This window comes from Argopecten irradians, chromosome 2 (genome assembly GCF_041381155.1).
Source record: "Argopecten irradians isolate NY chromosome 2, Ai_NY, whole genome shotgun sequence".
Taxonomy (NCBI): Eukaryota; Metazoa; Mollusca; class Bivalvia; order Pectinida; family Pectinidae; genus Argopecten; species Argopecten irradians.
The window spans coordinates 72,295,129-72,316,181 of NC_091135.1; the positions used below are offsets into that span (position 1 = coordinate 72,295,129).

Below are 21,053 nucleotides of genomic sequence, written 5' to 3' on the forward strand. Positions count from 1 at the left end.
AATTTGTAGAGAGGTGTACGACGGACTACTCTTGTATCTGTCTGTCTGTCTGTCCGTCCGTCCGTCGGACAGACTGACGGAGTTGAGTAAACTATATAAGGTTTCTGCTATGTCCTCTATTAATGGAGTTATTACTAAGTTTTGTGCAGCGTGGTGGTATTAGTCATCCACTTTGACAGCAGTTCTAGTTGTTTGTATGAATCTTATTTCTTCTGCAACAGATTTTGTCATTGCTGCACCACCCAGAGTCGACGGTACGTCAAGAGTTTCTCAGGGTGGCCTGTACAACTATAGCTAGAATGATGGATCAGCAGCCGGAACTGGCCAGGAAATATGTGTTATCTCCCTTGTTACAACCCCTCAAGCGATGTTCTGAGCCAAACGGTGAGATCTTAATGATATCGGTTTCATGTAACACATGTTGAAAGTTGAAAGTAAATTATGATTGGTTTTATTTTTTTACTTAAGCCATACTTTGTATGGTTTGAGTCAAAAGGATTACATCCAGTAACCTTTTGACTCTATAATTTCAAAGCCGTTTACCTATATTGTATCTTGTAGAATACACAGCCTGTGTATAATACACAGCTCCATATACAGATCTAGTACGTCACCTTCCTGACTATCTGTGTATGTATATACACAATCTATGCACACTGGTGACTCCCCCATTTAACTTGCATATCTCTGTTAATGAAAATACATTACTGTTTCTTTTTGTTTTCTGGCTATAACTAAATTACCATTCAACGCAGCCCCATGAAACTTGTTACTTTGACCTTGATGTATTTTAGTTTTTATGCCAACTGCGGGGCCCGGGGGATAGTGCAACGCCTTGCGGCTCCTTGTAATTATAAATTGTATTGTGATTGTTTCTTTGTGTCAGCCATCAGATCAGAGAAGCTGTGCCTTGTGGAGGAAGTGGAGCTGACAATGTGCTTAGAAGATTTACACAGGGTAAATATTTAATTAGTTTTATTAGGTCACTTGACCATAGGTCATTGTGACCTATCGCGATAGTCTTTCATCCATCATGGTGCGTCGTACGTTAACATTTCCTTGTGAACACAATAACTTGAGTAAATATATGCTCTGGGCTTAATGAAACTTTTTATGCAGACTAACATTGGAAAGATTTCGGATGAGTTCAAAAATCAGAGTGATTCGACGGAAATTTAAGGAGTTATCTTGGACGAGTTCGAAAATCAGCTTGATCAAATGGTAATATGAGAATTTATTGCCCTTTGCAAATTTGGCCAGAAACATCCTTGGGGGAAGGGGAACTGAGCTTTTAGGTCACCTGAGATGTCCGTCGAATGGCATTAAACAATTTACATTTTTGACTTCTCCAAAACTGCTGAATCAAATTTGTTGAAATTTTGCAGAAACCTTCCATGGCCAAAGGTCAACCAAAATTGTGAATTATATAATCCCAGCCCCCCAGGGGCCTGAGGGGTAGGGCCAAAAGTGGTCAAATAGGCTAAAACTTCAAAAATCTTCTTCTGAAATTCCACCAATGGCAGAATCCAAATACTCTTCACATAGATGGAAAAGTCTTGAGGTACTTTACAATAACTGTGAATTATATGACCCTGGGGTCTCACGTTTTTTCCCCTTTGTGTTAGAATGATTAGCCTGAGGTAATATTTTTAACATCATATCCATACTGGTCCTGACCTACCCCCTAGAGGCGGTAGAGGGCGGGGACAGCTCTTCAGGCCCTTTACAACAATTGTGAAAAAAGAACCAAAAAGACTATGTATGGTTTCAGCCCTTTTTGGCCCCTAAATTCGTCAAATTTTCAAAACTGTTATTTGGTATTTTAAATTGTTGTAGTTTACATATTTAGTATATCCCTAATTTAATTGTAATGATAGTTTTCTAATTTTGCAGCTTCAGGTTGCCATGGTAACCACTCGAAATATGCATAAATTAGGAAAATGTGGAAATTTCGACAATTTTGGCCATTTTTTAATAGGTTTTAGAAACCATGGAGCGCATCCTTGAACAAACATTATATTTCTCCTAAATATGTACAGGAAGTGCAGCCATATTCTCACTCAATATTAAGTTTGTTCAAGGATGTGCTCTATAGTTTCATAGACAAAAACTGTTTTCTAATTTTGCAGATATAATAAGTTGCCATGGTAACCACTCGAAATATGCATTAATTATGAAAATGATTTTCATAAGTAATGCATATTTCGTGTGGTTACCATGGCAACTTATTATATCTGCAAAATTAGAAAACAGTCATCATAGTTGAATCAGGGATACACATTGTATACTAAATATTTGAAATACAACAAATTCATCACTATAAATAACAGGTTTGAAAATTTGATGGATTTAGGGGCCAAAAAGGGCCCAAACCATACATACTCTTTTTGAGTCTGACCCCCATGGGGCAGGAGGGGGCGGGGCCCAATATGGGAAATAGAGATAAATCCTTTAAATCGCTACTAGTCATAGAGTTTTGCATGAATTGTTATAACCAAATTTTTGGCCAGATAAATCCTTGGGGGAAGCAGAACAGAGTTTGTATAAAATTTTGACTCAGACCCCCAGGGGGCAGGAGGGGTGGGGCCCAGTATGGAAATTCGAGGTAAATCCTTTAAATCTCTACTAGTCATATAGTTCTGCATGGATTGTAACCAAATTTGGCCAGAAACATCCATCGTGCATGGGGAACAGAAGTTTGTTGGCTCTGACCCGCTGGAGCAGAAAAAGTGGGTCCAAATGGGAAAATTAGAGGTAAATCTTTAGATTCCTTTACTAAAGGAATAATGAATCTGTATTGAAAACATTACTTGGCATTATAAACTAGGTGAGCGATGCAGGCCCTCTGGTATTTGTGGTCGGGTGTGAACTAAGCACACCTTTAACGAGATGTTATATTATTACAGGTATTTGTGGTCGGGTGTGAACTAAGCACACCTGTAACGAGATGTTATATTATTACAGGTATTTGTGGTCAGGTGTGAACCAAGCACACCTTTAACTAATGGATGATGTTATATTATTACAGGTATTTGTGGTCAGGTGTGAACTAAGCACACCTTTAACGAGATGTTATATATTATTACAGGTATTTGTGGTCAGGTGTGAACTAAGCACACCTTTAATGAGATGTTATATTATTACAGGTATTTGTGGTCAGGATGTGAACCTAAGCACACCTTTAATGAGAGATGTTAATATTATTACAGGTATTTGTGGTCAGGTGTGAACCAAGCACACCTTTAATGAGATGTTATATTATTACAGGTATTTGTGGTCGGGTGTGAACTAAGCACACCTTTAATGAGATGTTTATATTATTACAGGTATTTGTGGTCGGGTGTGAACAAGCACACCTTTAATGAGATGATATATTATTACAGGTATTTGTGGTCAGGTGTGAACCAAGCACACCTTTAATGAGATGTTATATTATTACAGGTATTTTGTGGTAGGGTGTGAACTAAGCACACCTTTAATGAGATATTATATTATTACAGGTATTTGTGGTCGGATGTGAACCAAGCACACCTTTAATGAGATATGATATTATTACAGGTATTTGTGGTCGATGTGTGAACTAAGCACACCTTTAATGAGATGTTATGTTATTACAGGTATTTGTGGCCGGATGTGAACCAAGCACACCTTTAATGAGATGTGATATTATTACAGGTATTTGTGGTCGGGTGTGAACTAAGCACACCTTAAACAAGATGTTATATTATTACAGGTATTTGTGGCCGGGTGTGAACCAAGCACACCTTTAATGAGATGTTATATTATTACAGGTATTTGTGGTCGGATGTGAACCAAGCACACCTTTAATGAGATATGATATTATTACAGGTATTTGTGGTCGGATGTGAACCAAGCACACCTTTAATGAGATGTTATATTATTACAGGTATTTGTGGTCGGGTGTGAACCAAGCACACCTTTAATGAGATGTGATATGATTACAGGTATTTGTGGTCGGATGTGAACCAAGCACACCTTTAATGAGATGTTATATTATTACAGGTATTTGTGGTCAGGTGTGAACTAAGCACACCTTAAATGAGATGTTATATTATTACAGGTATTTGTGGTCGGGTGTGAACTAAGCACACCTTTAATGAGATGTTATATTATTACAGGTATTTGTGGTCGGGTGTGAACTAAGCACACCTTTAATGAGATGTTATATTATTACAGGTATTTGTGGTCAGATGTGAACCAAGCACACCTTTAATGAGATGTTATATTATTACAGGTATTTGTGGCCGGGTGTGAACCAAGCACACCTTTAATGAGATGTTATATTATTACAGGTATTTGTGGTCGGGTGTGAACTAAGCACACCTTAAACAAGATGTTATATTATTACAGGTATTTGTGGCCGGGTGTGAACCAAGCACACCTTTAATGAGATGTTATATTATTACAGGTATTTGTGGCCGGGTGTGAACCAAGCACACCTTTAATGAGATGTTATATTATTACAGGTATTTGTGGTCGGATGTGAACCAAGCACACCTTTAATGAGATGTTATATTATTACAGGTATTTGTGGTCGGGTGTGAACTAAGCACACCTTTAATGAGATGTGATATTATTACAGGTATTTGTGGTCAGATGTGAACTAAGCACACCTTTAATTCTTGGAGATGTGTTATATTATTACAGGTATTGAACAGTATTGTGGTCAGATGTGAACCAAGCACACCTTTAATGAGATGTTATATTATTACAGGTATTTGTGGTCGGATGTGAACCAAGCACACCTTTAATGAGATGTTATATTATTACAGGTATTTGTGGTCGGGTGTGAACCAAGCACACCTTTAATGAGATGTTATATTATTACAGGTATTTGTGGTCGGGTGTGAACCAAGCACACCTTTAATGAGATGTTATATTATTACAGGTATTTGTGGCTCAGATGTGAACAAGCACCTTTAATGAGATGTTATATTATTACAGGTATTTGTGGTTCAGGTGTGAACCAAGCACACCTTTAATGAGATGTTATATTATTACAGGTTTTGTGGCCGGAATGTGGAAATAAGCACACTTTAATTTGATGTTATATTATTACAGGTATTTTTGGTCAGGTGTGAACTAAGCACACCTTTAATGAGATATGATATTATTACAGGTATTTGTGGCCGGATGTGAACCAAGCACACCTTTAATGAGATGTTATATTATTACAGGTATTTGTGGTCAGGTGTGAACTAAGCACACCTTTAATGAGATGTTATATTATTACAGGTATTTGTGGTCGGGTGTGAACCAAGCACACCTTTAATGAGATGTTATATTATTACAGGTATTTGTGGTCAGGTGTGAACCAAGCACACCTTTAATGAGATGTTATATTATTACAGGTATTTGTGGCCGGGTGTGAACCAAGCACACCTTTAATGAGATGTTATATTATTACAGGTATTTGTGGTCGGGTGTGAACCAAGCACACCTTTAATGAGATGTTATATTATTACAGGTATTTGTGGTCGGATGTGAACCAAGCACACCTTTAATGAGATATGATATTATTACAGGTATTTGTGGCCGGATGTGGACCAAGCACACCTTTAATGAGATGTGATGTTATTACAGGTATTTGTGGTCAGGTGTGAACCAAGCACACCTTTAATGAGATGTGATAATATAACAGGTATTTGTTGGTCGGGTGTGAATCTAAGCACACCTTTAGGGAAATATTGATATTATTACAGGTATTTGTGGACGGATGTGTACCAACACACCTTTAACGAGATATGCTATATTATTACAGGTATTTGTGGTGGGTGTGAACCAAGCACACCTTTAACTAGATGTTATATTATTACAGGTATTTGTGGTCAGGTGTGAACCAAGCACACCTTTAACTAGATGTTTTTATGTATACAGGTATTTGTGGCCGGATGTGAACCAAGCACACCTTTAATGAGATGTGATATTATTACAGGTATTTGTGGTCGGACGATGAACCAAACACACCTTTAATGAGATGATTATTATATTGATTACAGGTATTTGATGGTCAGATGTGAACCTCAAGACACAACCTTTAAAGATGATGTTATGTAAGTGATTACAGTTATTTGTGGTTTCGGGTGTGAACCAAGCACACCTTAATGCGATGTTAGATTTTACAGGTATTTATGGAAGGATGTGTAATAATCACACCTTTAAAAAGATGTTTATATTGATTACAGGTATTTGTGGCTGGGTGTGCAAAACCAATTTATAGCACTCCTTTATGGTGATGATGTTTATATATTATTACAGGTTATTTGTTGGTCAGGTGTGAACCCAAGCACACATCCTTTAAAGGAGTTGTTATTTTATATAACAGGTATTTCTGTGGCCAGGTAGGTTGTGAACCAAGCACACCTTTAATGGGATGTTATATTATTACAGGTTATTTGTGGTCAGATTGTGAAACAAGCACAGTTATTTTGTGAGAATTTATATTATTACAAGTAATGTTATTTGTATGTACAGGTTTAATGAGATATTAAATTGGTGTTATCCGTACTAGCATGTTAAGCAAACACCTTTAACGAGATTTATATTATTTTAATGAGGATGTCTATATGTCTGTACCTTAAAATGAGATTAATAGTGATTACAGGTATTTGTGGTCCTGGTCGTGAACTAAGCACACCTTTAATAAACAGATAGTTATATTATTACAGGTATTTGTGGTCGGATGTGAAACCAAGATCACACCGTTAAATGAGATGTTACTATTATTACCAGGTATATTGTGGTCTGGGTGTGAGGAACGCAAGCACACCTATAATGATATTCTTAATATTATTACACCCCGTATTTGTCTGTACTAGATGTGAACTAAGCACAACCTGTTTAATGAGATAGATGTATATTTTATTACAGGTATTTGTGGTCAGGTGTGTAAACCAAGCCACACCTTTAATGTCTGATGTTAAATTATTACAGGTATTTGTCTGGTCGGGGGTGTGAACTAAACACACCTTTAATGTAATATGATATTATTACATGTAATTGCAACCTTAAAAGAGATGTTATAACCAAGCAGGTTATTTTGTACTTGGGTAGATCCAGGCACACCTGTAATTGATGATGTACTTATGATTACAGGTATTTGTCTGTCAGTTTGTGACCAAGCACACCTTTAATGAGATGTATATATTTTTACAGGTATTTGTGGACGGGTGTGAACCAAGCACACCTTTAAATGGATGTTATCTTATTACAGTATTTGTGGTTAAGGTGTGAACCCAAGCACACCTTTACCAATGACCATCTGTACTATATGCTATATTAACCCAGTATGTGTTGTCGGGTGTGAACCAAGCAACACCTTTTATGAGATGTGATATTATTACAGGTATTTGTGGCCGGGTGTGACCAAGCACCACTTTTTTATTTAGATGTGTAGTATTATTACAGGTATTTGTGGACCGGATGTGGGAACAAGACACACCTTTAAACGAGATGTTATATGATTACAGTATTTGTGGTCCAGGTGTGAACTAAGCACACCTTAAATGAGAGATGTTATATTATTACAGGTTATTTGTAGGCCGGGGGTGATGAACCAAGCACAGGACACTCACCTTTGATGAGCATGGTTATATTATTACAGGTATTTGTGGTCAGATGTGGACCAAGCACATCCCTTTAATGAGAGATATGATATTATTACAGGTATTTGTGGTCCAGATCTGAACCAACGCACACCTTTAATGAGATGTGTATATTATTACAGGTATTTGTGGCCCGGATGTGTGAACATAAGCACACCTTTAATGAAGTACCAGATATATTAATACTGGTATTTGTCGGGAATAGATGTGTAATCCACACTTAAAAAAGCTGTTATATTATTACAGGTATTTGTGGCCTCCGGGTGTGAAACTAAGCACACCTTTAATGAGATGTATTATGATTACAGGTATTTGTAGGGTCGGGTGTGAATCAATGACACACCTTTAATGAGTGTTATTTTATTAAGTATATGTGGTCAGATTGTGTACCAAGCACACCTTTAATTGAGCGATGATAATATAACTGGTATATATTTGTGGTAAGATGTGAACCAAGCAACCCTTTAGTGAGGATGTTATATTATTACAGGTACTAGTCTGGCGGGTGTGAACTAAGCACACCAGTAATGGATTATGTCTGTATAAGATATTTGGTGGTTCAGAAATGAAGCATGCAACACATTTAATACGAGAATCTGTATATTATTACAGAGATTTGTGGGTCAAGGTGTATAACCAAGTACGTCTATTTGTCTGTACTAGATGTTGTAAACACCCTGTTATTTTGTCTGTACTAGATGCTGTAAACACCCTGTCTATTTGTCTGTACTAGATGTGTAAACACCCATGTCTATTTGTCTGGACTTGGATGTGCTAAATTGTTACCCAGTCTATTTGTGTGTACTAGATGTGAAAAAACAAACACACCCTTCATGATTTGTCTGTACTATTTTTGTATGTAAACACCCATGATTTGTTATGTCTGTACTAGATGTGAAAAGCACCCTGTTATTTGAGTGTTATATGTGTTAAACACCCAGGTATTTGTGGTACTAGATGTGTAAACAACACCAGTTTATTTGTCTGTTACTATATGTTATAAACACCCAGGTCTATTTGTGGTACTAGATGTGTAACCAACACACCTTTAATGAGATGTTGTATTATTACAGGTATTTTTGGTCAGGTGTGTGTAAACACACCTTTATTTGATATTTATTACATGTAAATTTTGTGGCATTTGTGAACTAGCACACCTTTAAAACCCATGTTATATTATTCAGGTATTTGTGGATGTGTAAAAAGCACCCAGTCTATTTGTCTGTACTAGATGTGAATAAACATTGCCCCAGTCAGGTATTTTGGTCTTTGAGATGTGTAAGCACACCCAGTCTATTTGTAAAAGGTATTTAGATGTGTGAAAACACATTTCTATTTGTCTTTGTACTACAGATATGTGTAATTACCAGTATTTTTGTGGTTAGTGTCATTGTAAAACCTTTCTAATGAGTCTGTACTAGAATTAAGGTAGTCTGTTTGTCAGGTGTGAACTAAGATTAATAAACACCCAGTCTAGGTATTTGTCTGTACTAGATGTGATGTGGAAACACCCAGTCTATTTGTCTGTTTGTTATATTGTGTAAAACTTAGCCCACTATTTGTGGTACTAGATATTGTAAACACCCAGTCTATGGTCTGTACTAACCTTGTAAAACACCCATCTATTTGTATTATTAAACAGGTCTATTTGTCTGTACTAGATGTGTGAAAAACACCCTTTCTATTTTTATTCTGTACTAGTGGTCGGGGTGTACCAACACCCTCTAATTTGTAATGTATTACAGGTATTTGTGGTGTGAAACACACCCAGTCTTATTTGTATGTTAACAGGTATTTGATGTGTGAACAACACACCAGTCTAATTTGTAGATGTTATTACAGTATTTGTGTCAGGTGTGAACCAAGCACACCCAGTGAGATGTATTTATTCAGGTACTAGTGTGTAAACACCAAGTCTATTTGTCTGTACTAGATGTGTAAACACCCAGTCTATTTTTGTACTAGATGTGTAAACAAGCACACTTTAATGTAGATGTACTCAAATTTGAAACACAGGTATTCTTTGTGGTCTCAAATGTTTAATAAGCACACCTTTGTTATTTGTGAGATGTTATATTAAACACCCAGTCTATTTTATTGGGTTTGGGTGTAAACACCCAAGCACACCTTTAATGAGATGTTAAACATTACAGGTCTATTTGTCTGTACAGATGTGTAAGCACACCCAGTCTATTTTGTCTTACTAGATGTTTAAACACCCAGTGTGTACTAGACTGTAAACACACCTTTAATGAGATGTGTTATATTATTAAACAGGTCTATTTGTGGTCCTAGATGTGTAAAACACCCAAGCACTTACCTTGTAAACAGAGTCTATATTGTCTGTACAGGTATGTAAACACCCAGTCTATTTGTCTGGAACTAGTGTGAACCAAGCACACCTTTAATGATGTTAATTATTTGTATTTGTGTACTAGATGTGTGAACCAAGCACACCTATTTGTCTGTACTATGATGTGTAAACACCCAGTCTATTTGTGTACTTTTAGATGTGTAAACACCCAGCTACACCTAGATGTGTAAACACCCAGTTATATTTATTACAGGTATTTGTGGTCGGGTGTGAACCAAGCACACCTTTATTTGATTGAGATGTATAAACACCCCAGTATTATCTATGGTCAGGTGTGTACTAGATGTGTAAACACCCAGTCTTTAACTGTACTTATGTGTATATTAACAGTATTTGTGGTACTAGATGTGTGAACCAAGCACACCTTTAATATGTTATATGTATTGTATTTGTGGTAGATGTGTTAAACACCCAGTCTAATTTTGTAAGAGATGTTTATATTATTACCCAGGTATTTGTGGTAGGGATGTGTAAGCACCCAGTCTATTTGTCTAGATGTGTAAACATGTATTAGTTTGTCTTAATAGATGTGTTATGTACAGGATTGAGATGTGTAAATTTACCTATTTGTCTGAGATGTGATGTGTAAACACCCAGTCTATTCTGTACTACAGATGTGTAAACACCCAACCTTCTGATGAGATAGATATATTATTACAGTATTTGTGTCAGTACTGTAAACCAAGCATTTGTCTTAGAATGAAATGTTATATTATTACAGGTATTTGTGGTCAGTCTATTGAACTACTAAGCACACCTTAAACCCAGAGTTTGTCATGTATTATGTACAGTATCTTTGTCTGTACTAGATGTGAACCAAGCACACCTTAATTTGATGTTATAGATGTAACCCCAGTCTATTTGTGGTACTAGATGTGTAAACACCCATGTCTATTTGCACACACCTTTATTTGTCTGTACTAGATGTTTGTGTATTATTACATTTGTGTGTTTGTGGCACACCGGATTTAACTAAGCACACCAGAATGGACCAAGCACACCTTTATGAGATATGAATTACAGGTATTTGTGGTAGTGTGTAAATACACTATTTGAGATCTGTACTATGATGGTGTAAATTTGTCTGGGAGTTCAGGTTGTAAAACACCCTGTCTATTTGTCCTGTATAGATGTGTAAAGCACCCAGTCTATTTGTCTGACTAGTTACAGGTATTATAACACACACAGTCTATTTTGTCAGTATAAAAGATGTAAACACAGCCACCTTAATGATTGTTGTAGCTAGATGTTGATTTTTGTTAGATGTGTATATTTCTTTGAAGTATTAGATGTGTAAACACCCAGTCTATTTGTCTGTACTAATGATGTTAAACACCCAGTCTATTTGGTGTACTAGATGTGAACCAAGCACACCCAGATCTTTTGTCTGTACTAGATTTGTAAACACCCAAGATTTGTGAACTAGCACACCTTTAATGAGATTGTCTATTTGTATTTGTGGATGTGTGAAAACAAGTTTGTCATTGTCTGTACTAGTTGTATAAATTACAGTCTATTTGTCTGTACTGATGGTATTTGTGTCCAAACACCTTTTGTCTGTATATTATTGTAAACACCCAGGTATTTGTCCCTAGATGTGTGATACAAGCACCCACCTTTAATGAGATGTTACAGGTATTTGTCTGAAAAACTAAGCACACCTTAAACAAGATGTTATTTTATTATTCAGGTATTTTGCCATAAGCACACCCATGATTAATTATTACAGTATTTTGTTGTACTAGCACACCTACACCCCATTTTTGAGAGTGTTAGAACAAACAAGGGATATTTGTTATTAATGAAAAAGCACAGTATGAGATGTTATTGTTCCCCTAGTGATTTTGGGTCCCTGTAAACACAGTTAGATTGTACATTTTTTACGCCATTTTTGGACAAGCACAAAATCGAGATGTGAATTCAGTCTGTTTGCTAAGAACATAATGTTTTATTATTACAGTATTTGTGCGCCATCTTTTGATTTTTTAGATAGTGGCAAGCACACCTTTGTTATTTGGCTATTTCTCAGTGTACTGATGTGACTGTTCACACTTTTCACATGGATGATTACAGGTATTGGTCCCTAGTGTGTAAGCACACCCATACAAGATTTTGAGGATGTGGAAAACAAGTCCATTTGTCACCTTTACTAGATGCACAGATGCCATTACAGGATTTTTAGTGGTGAAGTTTGTCGCACCACATTTCTTCTTTACTGAAGGGATTTATTCAAACTTACATGGACCCTTGGATTTTGTGAACAAGCACACTTTTTGAGATGTATATGATTATTTACTGTACAGATGTGATTGCCGCCAGGCACCCATCTTTGATTTTGGCTGTTGAAGTTGTGAAATCAACATTTGTTGAGAACTTTGTTTGTTCAAACTTCACATTGATGATTGTGTTACCCACCCCTCTTTTGTCTATCTAGTATTTGTGGAGGCTTGTGTAGTTGTTTGTTACAAAAAACCAAGAATATAATTTTCTGACCAGATCAATGATTTTGACCAGTGTATTGTGCCTGTTCAGATGTGTAATATCCACCATTTTCTATTTGTGTTGTTTACTATTGTAAAAGTATTGAAGGGATCTTTGTTCAAATTTTCATATGTAAACCCCTAGGCCCTGTTGTGCATATTGCAGATTTTTAAACAACACCAGAACAATGGTGTAACAAGATGGCCGTCCAGGTCAGCCATCTTGGATTTTGATACCCTGTTAAAGTTTGTTATGGCTATTTCTCTGTAGTACTGATGTGGATCTTTCTCAAATTTCATATGTAGATGTTCCCCTAGGGCCCTAGTTGTGCATACCAGCAGTCTATTTTTGGAAATTTCATATGTATGTAGCCATCCCTAGGTTCCCCTAGGGCCCTAGTTGTGCATATTGCATTTTGGGACCAATCGGTTAACAAGATGGCCGCCAGGCAGCCATCTTGGATTTTGATACTTAAAGTTTGTTATCGCTATTTCTCAGAAAGTACTGAAGAGATCTTTCTCAAATTTCATATGTAGGTTCCCCTAGGGCCCTAGTTGTGCATATTGCATTTTGGGACCAATCGGTTAACAAGATGGCCGCCAGGCAGCCATCTTGGATTTTGATACTTAAAGTTTGTTATCGCTATTTCTCAGAAAGTACTGAAGGGATCTTTCTCAAATTTCATATGTAGGTTCCCCTAGGGCCCTAGTTGTGCATATTGCATTTTTTGGGACCAATCGGTTAACAAGATGGCCGCCAGGCAGCCATCTTGGATTTTAATACTTAAAGTTTGTTATCGCTATTTCTCAGAAAGTACTAAAGGGATCTTTCTCAAATTTCATATGTAGGTTCCCCTAGGGCCCTAGTTGTGCATATTGCATTTTGGGACCAATCGGTTAACAAGATGGCCGCCAGGCAGCCATCTTGGATTTTAATACTTAAAGTTTGTTATCGCTATTTCTCAGAAAGTACTGAAGGGATCTTTCTCAAATTTCATATGTAGGTTCCCCTAGGGCCCTAGTTGTGCATAATGCGTTTTTGGATCGATCGGTCAACAAAATGGCCACCAGGCAGCCATCTTGGATTTTGATAGTTAAAGATTAATATCGCTATTTCTCACAAAGTACTGAAGGGATCTTTCTCATATTTCATATGTAGGTTTCCCTAGGGCTCTTGTTGTGCATAATGCGTTTTTGGATCGATCGGTCAACAAAATGGCCGCCAGGCTGCCATCTTGGAATTTGATAGTTAAAGTTTGTTATCGCTATTTCTCACAAAGTACTGAAGGGATCTTTCTCATATTTCATATGTAGGTTTCCCTAGGGCTCTTGTTGTGCATAATGCGTTTTTGGATCGATCGGTCAACAAAATGGCCGCCAGGCTGCCATCTTGGAATTTGATAGTTAAAGTTTGTTATCACTATTTCTCAGAAAGTATTGAATGAATCTGTCTCAAATTTCATATATAGGTTCCTCTATGGCCCTAGTTGTGCATATTTCGATTTGGGACCGATCGATTTACAAGATGGCCGCCAAGGAGCCATCTTGGATTTTGATAGTTGAAGTTTGTTACTGCTATTTCTCAGAAAGTACTGAAGCCATCTGTCTCAAATTTTATATGTAGTATGTTTGCAAAAGTTTGAAAAGCAGAGAAAAGATCCCTCTTTCCATTGTCAGACATAGATCATTCTTTGGTTGGCGCCAAGATCCCTCTGGGATCTCTTGTTATATTCAAAGTTTGTTATCGCTATTTCTCCGAAAGTATTAAATGGATTAAAGTGATTTTGGACCGATTGATCAACAAGATGGCCGCCAAGGAGTCATCTTGGATTTTGATAGTTGAAGTTTGTTACCGCTATTTCTCAAAAGGTACTGAAGCGATCTGTCTCAAATTTTATATGTACGTAGTATGTTTGAAAAAAGTTTAAAAAGTAGAGAAAAGATCCATCTTTCCTTTGTCAGATATAGATAATTCTTTGGTGGGCGCCAAGATCCCTCTGGGATCTCTTGTATACAATTATGATGGGAGGAAGTAGACTATTGCTCTCAAATTTGGTAGAATGGTTCCCCATGTTATCTACAAATGCTGTGTAACTTTTTAGCCCACCATCATCAGATGGTGGGCTATTCAAATCGCTTTTCGTCCATGGTCTGTCGTCCGTCCTTCCGTCCGTTAACATTTCTTGTTACCACTATTTCTCTGAAAGCACTAAAGGGATCTTTCTCAAATTTCATATGTAGCTTCCCCTAGGGCCCTAGTTGTGCATATTGCATTTTGGGACGGATCAGTCAACAAGATGGCCGCCAGGCCGCCATCTTGGATTTTGATAGTTAAAGTTTGTTACCGCTATTTCTCAGAAAGTACTGAAGGGGTCTCTCTCAAATTTTATATGTAGGTTCCCCTAGGGCCCAAGTTGTGCATATAGATTTTGGGACCGATCGGTCAACAAGATGGCCGCCAGGCAGTCATCTTGGATTTTGACATTTGAAGTTTGTTACCGCTATTTCTCAGAAAGTGCTGAAGCAATCTCTCTCAAATTTCATATGTAGGTTCCCCTAGGGCCCAAGTTGTGCATATTGCATTTTGGGACAGATCGGTCAACAAGATGGCCGCCAGGTAGCCATCTTGGATTTTGATAGTTAAAGTTTGTTACCGCTATTTCTCAGAAAGTACTTAAGGGATCTCTTTCAAATTTTATATGTAGGTTCCCCTAGGGCCCTCATTGTGCATATTGCATTTTGGGACGGATCGGTCAACAAGATGGCTGTCAGGCAGCCATCTTGGATTTTGATAGTTAAAGTTTGTTATCGCTATTTCTCAGAAAGTACTGAAGGGGTCTCTCTCAAATTTTATATGTATGTTCCCCTAGGACCTTAGTTGTGCATATTGCATTTTGGGACCGATCGGTGAACAAGATGGCCGCCAGGCCGCCATCTTGGATTTTGATAGTTAAGGTTTGATATCCCCATTTCTCAAAAAGTGCTGAAGGGATCTTTTTCAAATTTAATATGTAGGTTCCCCTAGGGCCCTTGTTGTGCATATTGCATTTTTGGACCAATCGGTGAACAAGATGGCCGCCAGGCCGCCATCTTGGATTTTGATAGTTAAAGTTTGTTATGGCTATTTCTCAGATAGTACTGAAGGGATCTGTCTCAAATTTCATATGTAGCTTCCCCTAGGGCCCTAGTTGTGCATATCGTGATTTGGGACTGATCGGTCAACAAAATTACTGCTAGGCAGCCATCTTTGATTTTGGCAGTTGAAGTTTGTTATCAATATTTCTTGAGAACTACTGAAGGGATTTTGTTCAAACTTCACATGGAGGTTACCCTTGGTCCCTAGTTGTGCCATACAGATTTTGAGGCTGATCGGAGAAACAAGATGGCCGCCAGGCAGCCATCTTTGATTTTGGCAGTTGAAGTTTGTTATCGATATTTCTTGAGAACTACTGAAGGGATTTTGTTCAAACTTCACATGGAGGTTACCCTTGGTCCCTAGTTGTGCCATACAGATTTTGAGGCTGATCGGAGAAACAAGATGGCCGCCAGGCAGCCATCTTTGATTTTGGCAGTTGAAGTTTGTTATCGATATTTCTTGAGAACTACTGAAGGGATTTTGTTCAAACTTCACATGGAGGTTACCCTTGGTCCCTAGTTGTGCCATACAGATTTTGAGGCTGATCTGAAAAACAAGATGGCCGCCAGGCAGCCATCTTTGATTTTGGCAGTTGAAGTTTGTTATCAATATTTCTTGTGAACTACTGAAGGAATTTTGTTCAAACTTCACATGGAGGTTACCCTTGGTCCCTAGTTGTGCCATACAGATTTTGAGGCTGAACGGAGAAACAAGATGGCCGCCAGGCAGCCATCTTTGATTTTGGCAGTTGAAGTTTGTTATCGATATTTCTTGAGAACTACTGAAGGGATTTTGTTCAAACTTCACATGGAGGTTACCCTTGGTCCCTAGTTGTGCCATACAGATTTTGAGGCTGATCGGAAAAACAAGATGGCCGCCAGGCAGCCATCTTTGATTTTGGCAGTTGAAGTTTGTTATCAATATTTCTTGAGAACTACTGAAGGGATTTTGTTCAAACTTCACATGGATGTTACCCTTGGTCCCTAGTTGTGCCATACAGATTTTGAGGCTGATCGGAAAAACAAGATGGCCGCCAAGCAGCCATCTTTGATTTTGGCAGTTGAAGTTTGTTATCGATATTTCTTGAGAACTACTGAAGGGATTTTGTTCAAACTTCACATGGAGGTTACCCTTTGTCCCTAGTTGTGCCATACAGTTTTTGAGGCTGATCGGTAAAACAAGATGGCCGCCAGGCAGCCATCTTTGATTTTGGCAGTTGAAGTTTGTTATCAATATTTCTTGAGAACTACTGAAGGAATTTTGTTCAAACTTCACATGGAGGTTACCCTTGTTCCCTATTTGTGCCATCCAGATTTTGAGGCTGATAGGAAAAACAAGATGGCCGCCATGCGGCCATCTTGGATTTTGATAGTTAAGGTTTGATATCCCCATTTCTCAAAAAATGCTGAAGGGATCTTTCTCAAATTTAATATGTAGGTTCCCCTAGGGCCCTTGTTGTGCATATTGCATTTTTGGACCAATCGGTGAACAAGATGGCTGCCAAGCCGCCATCTTGGATTTCGATAGTTAAAGTTTGTTATGGCTCTTTCTCAGATAGTACTGAAGGGATTTGTCTCAAATTTCATATGTAGCTTCCCCTAGGGCCCTACTTGTGCATATCGTGATTTGGGACGGATGGGTCAACAAAATTACTGCCAGGCAGCCATCTTGGATTTTTATATTCAAAGTTTGTTATCGCTATTTCTCCGAAAGTATTGAATGGATCTTTCTCAAATTTCACATGTAGGTTCCCCTAGGGCCCTAGTTGTGCATAAAGTGATTTGGGACCGATTGATCAACAAGATGGCCGCCAAGGAGTCATCTTGGATTTTGATAGTTGAAGTTTGTTACCGCTATTTCTCAAAAGGTACTGAAGCGATCTGTCTCAAATTTTATATGTACGTAGTATGTTTGAAAAAGTTTAAAAAGTAGAGAAAAGATCCATCTTTCCTTTGTCAGATATAGATCATTCTTTGGTGGGCGCCAAGATCCCTCTGGGATCTCTTGTATACAATTATGATGTAGGAAGTAGACTATTGCTCTCAAATTTGGTAGAATGGTTCCCCATGTTATCTACAAATGCTGTGTAACTTTTTAGACCGATGGTGGGCTATTCAAATCGTTTTTCGTCCGTGGTCTGTCGTCCGTCCTTCCGTCCGTTAACATTTCTTGTTACCGCTATTTCTCTGAAAGCACTAAAGGGATCTTTCTCAAATTTCATATGTAGCTTCCCCTAGGGCCCTAGTTGTGCATAAAGTGATTTGGGACCGATTGATCAACAAGATGGCCGCAAAGGAGTCATCTTGGATTTTGATAGTTGAAGTTTGTTACCGCTATTTCTCAAAAAGTACTGAAGGGATCTTTCTCAAATTTCATATGTAGCTTCCCCTAGGGCCCTAGTTGTGCATATTGCATTTTGGGACGGATCAGTCAACAAGATGGCCGCCAGGCCGCCATCTTGGATTTTGATAGTTAAAGTTTGTTACCGCTATTTCTCAGAAAGTACTGAAGGGGTCTCTCTCAAATTTTATATGTAGGTTCCCCTAGGGCCCTAGTTGTGCATATAGATTTTGGGACCGATCAGTCAACAAGATGGCCGACAGGTAGCCATCTTGGATTTTGATAGTTAAAGTTTGTTACCGCTATTTCTCAGAAAGTACTGAAGAGATCTCTTCCAAATTTTATATGTTGGTTCCCCTAGGGCCCTCGTTGTGCATATTGCATTTTGGGACGGATCGGTCAACAAGATGGCCGCCAGGCAGCCATCTTGGATTTTGATAGTTAAAGTTTGTTACCGCTATTTCTCAGAAAGTACTGAAGGGATCTCTCTCAAATTGTATATGTATGTTCCCCTAGGACATTAGTTGTGCATATTGCATTTTAGGACTGATCGGTTGACAAGATGGCCAACAGGCAGCCATCTTGGATTTTGATAGTTGAAGTTTGTTACTGCTATTTCTAAAAAAAGTAATGAAGTGATCTGTTTCATATTTCATATATGTTGTATGTTTGAAAAAGTTTGAAAAGCAGAGAAAAGATCCCTCTTTCCATTGTCAGACATATATCATACTTTGGTGGGCGCCAAGATCCCTCTGGGATCTCTTGTTGGACTAACCAGATTTAAAATGGCTGCTCAACAGCCATATTGGATTTAGCGATTTAGCGGGAAAAAATGTAAGTTTCATAACTAGCTGATAAACATTTTGTGATAACATTATGAAGCAAAGTTGTTAACAACTAAGCAAGGAGTTGACTGAGAGGGTTTAGGTCAACAGTTCAAAGGTCAAATTGATACTTTGGATTGATTGGTTTCAAAGTCAAAGTCAATTTTTAGCTCAGCTGGCCCGAAGGGCCGATGAGCTTTTGGGGCCGATGAGCTTTTGTCATGGCACGGCATCTGTCGTCCATCCGGACATCCGTCCGTCCGTCAACATTTCCTTTAAATCGCCACTACTCATAGAATTCTGCATGAAATGTAACCAAATTTGGCCAGAAACATCCTTGAAGGAAGGGGAACAGAGTTTGTATAAATTTTGGCTCTGAACCCCCGGGGGAGGAGGGGCGGGGCCCAATGGGGGAAATAGAGGTAAATCCTTTAAATTGCTACTTGTCATAGAGTACTGCATGGAATGTAACCAAATTTGGCCAGGAACATCCTTTGGGGAAGGGGAACAGACATTGTATAAATTTTGGCTTTGACCCTCTGGAGGCAGGAGGGGGGTGTGGCCCAATAAGGGAAATAAGAGGTAAATTCTTTTAATCACTACTAGTCATAGATTCTGCATAGAATGTAACAAAATTTGGCCACAAACATCCTTGGAGGAAAAGGAACAGAGTTGTATAAATGTTTGTATAAATTTTGGCTCTGACCCCCGGGGGGCAGGAGGGGCAGGGCCCAATAGGGGAAATAGGCTGAATCCTTTAAATCGCTACTTTACATAGAGTTTTGCATGGAATGTAACCAAATTTGGCCAGAAACATCCTTGGGGGAAGTGGAACAGTGTTTGTATAAATTTTGGCTCTGACCCCAGGGGGTAGGAGGGGCAGGGCCCAATAGTGGAAATAAGATATAAATTCCTTAAATCGCTACTTGTTATAGAGTTCTGCATGAAATGTAATCAAATTTGGCCAGAAATATATCCTTGGGGGAAGGGGAACAGAGTTAGTATATATTTTGGGTCTGACCCCCGGGGGGCAGGAGGGGTGCGGCTCAATAGGGGAAATAGAGGTAAATCCTTTAAATCGCTAAAACTCATAGAGTTCTGAAAGGAATGTAACCAAATTTGGTCAGAAACATCTTGGGGAAGGGTAACAGAATTTGTATAAATTTTGGCTCTGACCCCCTGGAGCAGAAAGAATGAGTACCAATATCGAAATTAGAGGTAAATCTTTAAATTCCTTCAGAAAAGAAACAGAACATTACTTGGCATTACAATAACCAGGTGAACAATACAGGCCCGCTGAGCCTCTTATATAGTTTCTGAATGTAGACTCCACTCCTTTCAAGTGTGTGTACAATGTGTATAATGAAAAATGCTTATAACAAATTTATTTTGTTCATCCCCGAAGGTTCATTGTAACCGTATTTTACTATACTATTATCAGTCATCTTCAACTTAACATTTCATTGTCAAGATACTACCTCTAATTGTAAGCCACATTAAGAAGGACCTTTCTGATGTGTCAGTGTTCTCAGTAAGTTTCTTTGCTAGGTTTAAGAGTATTTACATAATACCCAATATAACCCTTTCCCAGAAAACCTACCGTATATTTTTATAGTCTAAGATTAAAGGGTATTTACATACACAATATAAACCCTTTCCAAGAACGTAATGTATAATTTATAGATTTAAGGGTATTTACATAACCCAATATAAACCCTTTCCAAGAACCTACTGTATAATTTTTAGATTTAAGGGTATTTACATAATCCAATATAACCCTTTCCAAGAACGTAATGTAATTTATAGATTTAGGGTATTTACAAAACCAATATAACCCTTTTACTGTATAATGACTAGATTTAAGGGTATTTACATAACCCAATATTAACCTTCCTTATTTGTATAATTTAAGATTTTAACTGTATAACAATCCAAAAATAAAGACCTTTCCCCTTAGAAGCGTACTGTTATAATTTATAGAGTTTAAGGGTATTTACGGTACGCTCTATTATACTAACCCAATCCAAACCGCTTGGCCAAGATATAGAATCTTTAAGATATTACATAACCCATAACCCAAGAACCCGTACTGTATAAACAGAATAGATTTAAGGGCATATTTACCAATACAAAAATGATCCAGAACGTACTGTAAATTTAAAGATTTAAGGGTACCTATTTACAATAACCCCATATATAGAACCGACAATTAGTACCATAAAATGTATACCCAAATAGTACCAATATAACGTATATCAATTATTACTGTATAAA

At 37.8% G+C, this 21,053-nt stretch overlaps 1 protein-coding gene across 1 annotated transcript in view; it reads left to right on the forward strand.

Annotated features, from left to right (window-relative positions):
• The window catches only part of LOC138316839 (transport and Golgi organization protein 6 homolog), a 32,246-nt gene extending 28,662 nt beyond the window's left edge, over positions 1–3,584 (forward strand). Inside the window, exons 6-8 of the mRNA XM_069258494.1 lie at positions 222–384; positions 887–957; positions 3,501–3,584. Coding sequence (XP_069114595.1) covers positions 222–384; positions 887–957; positions 3,501–3,584 — 318 coding nt within the window. The remainder of the gene's footprint in view (positions 1–221; positions 385–886; positions 958–3,500) is intronic.
• Positions 3,585–21,053: the final 17,469 nt, after the last annotated feature.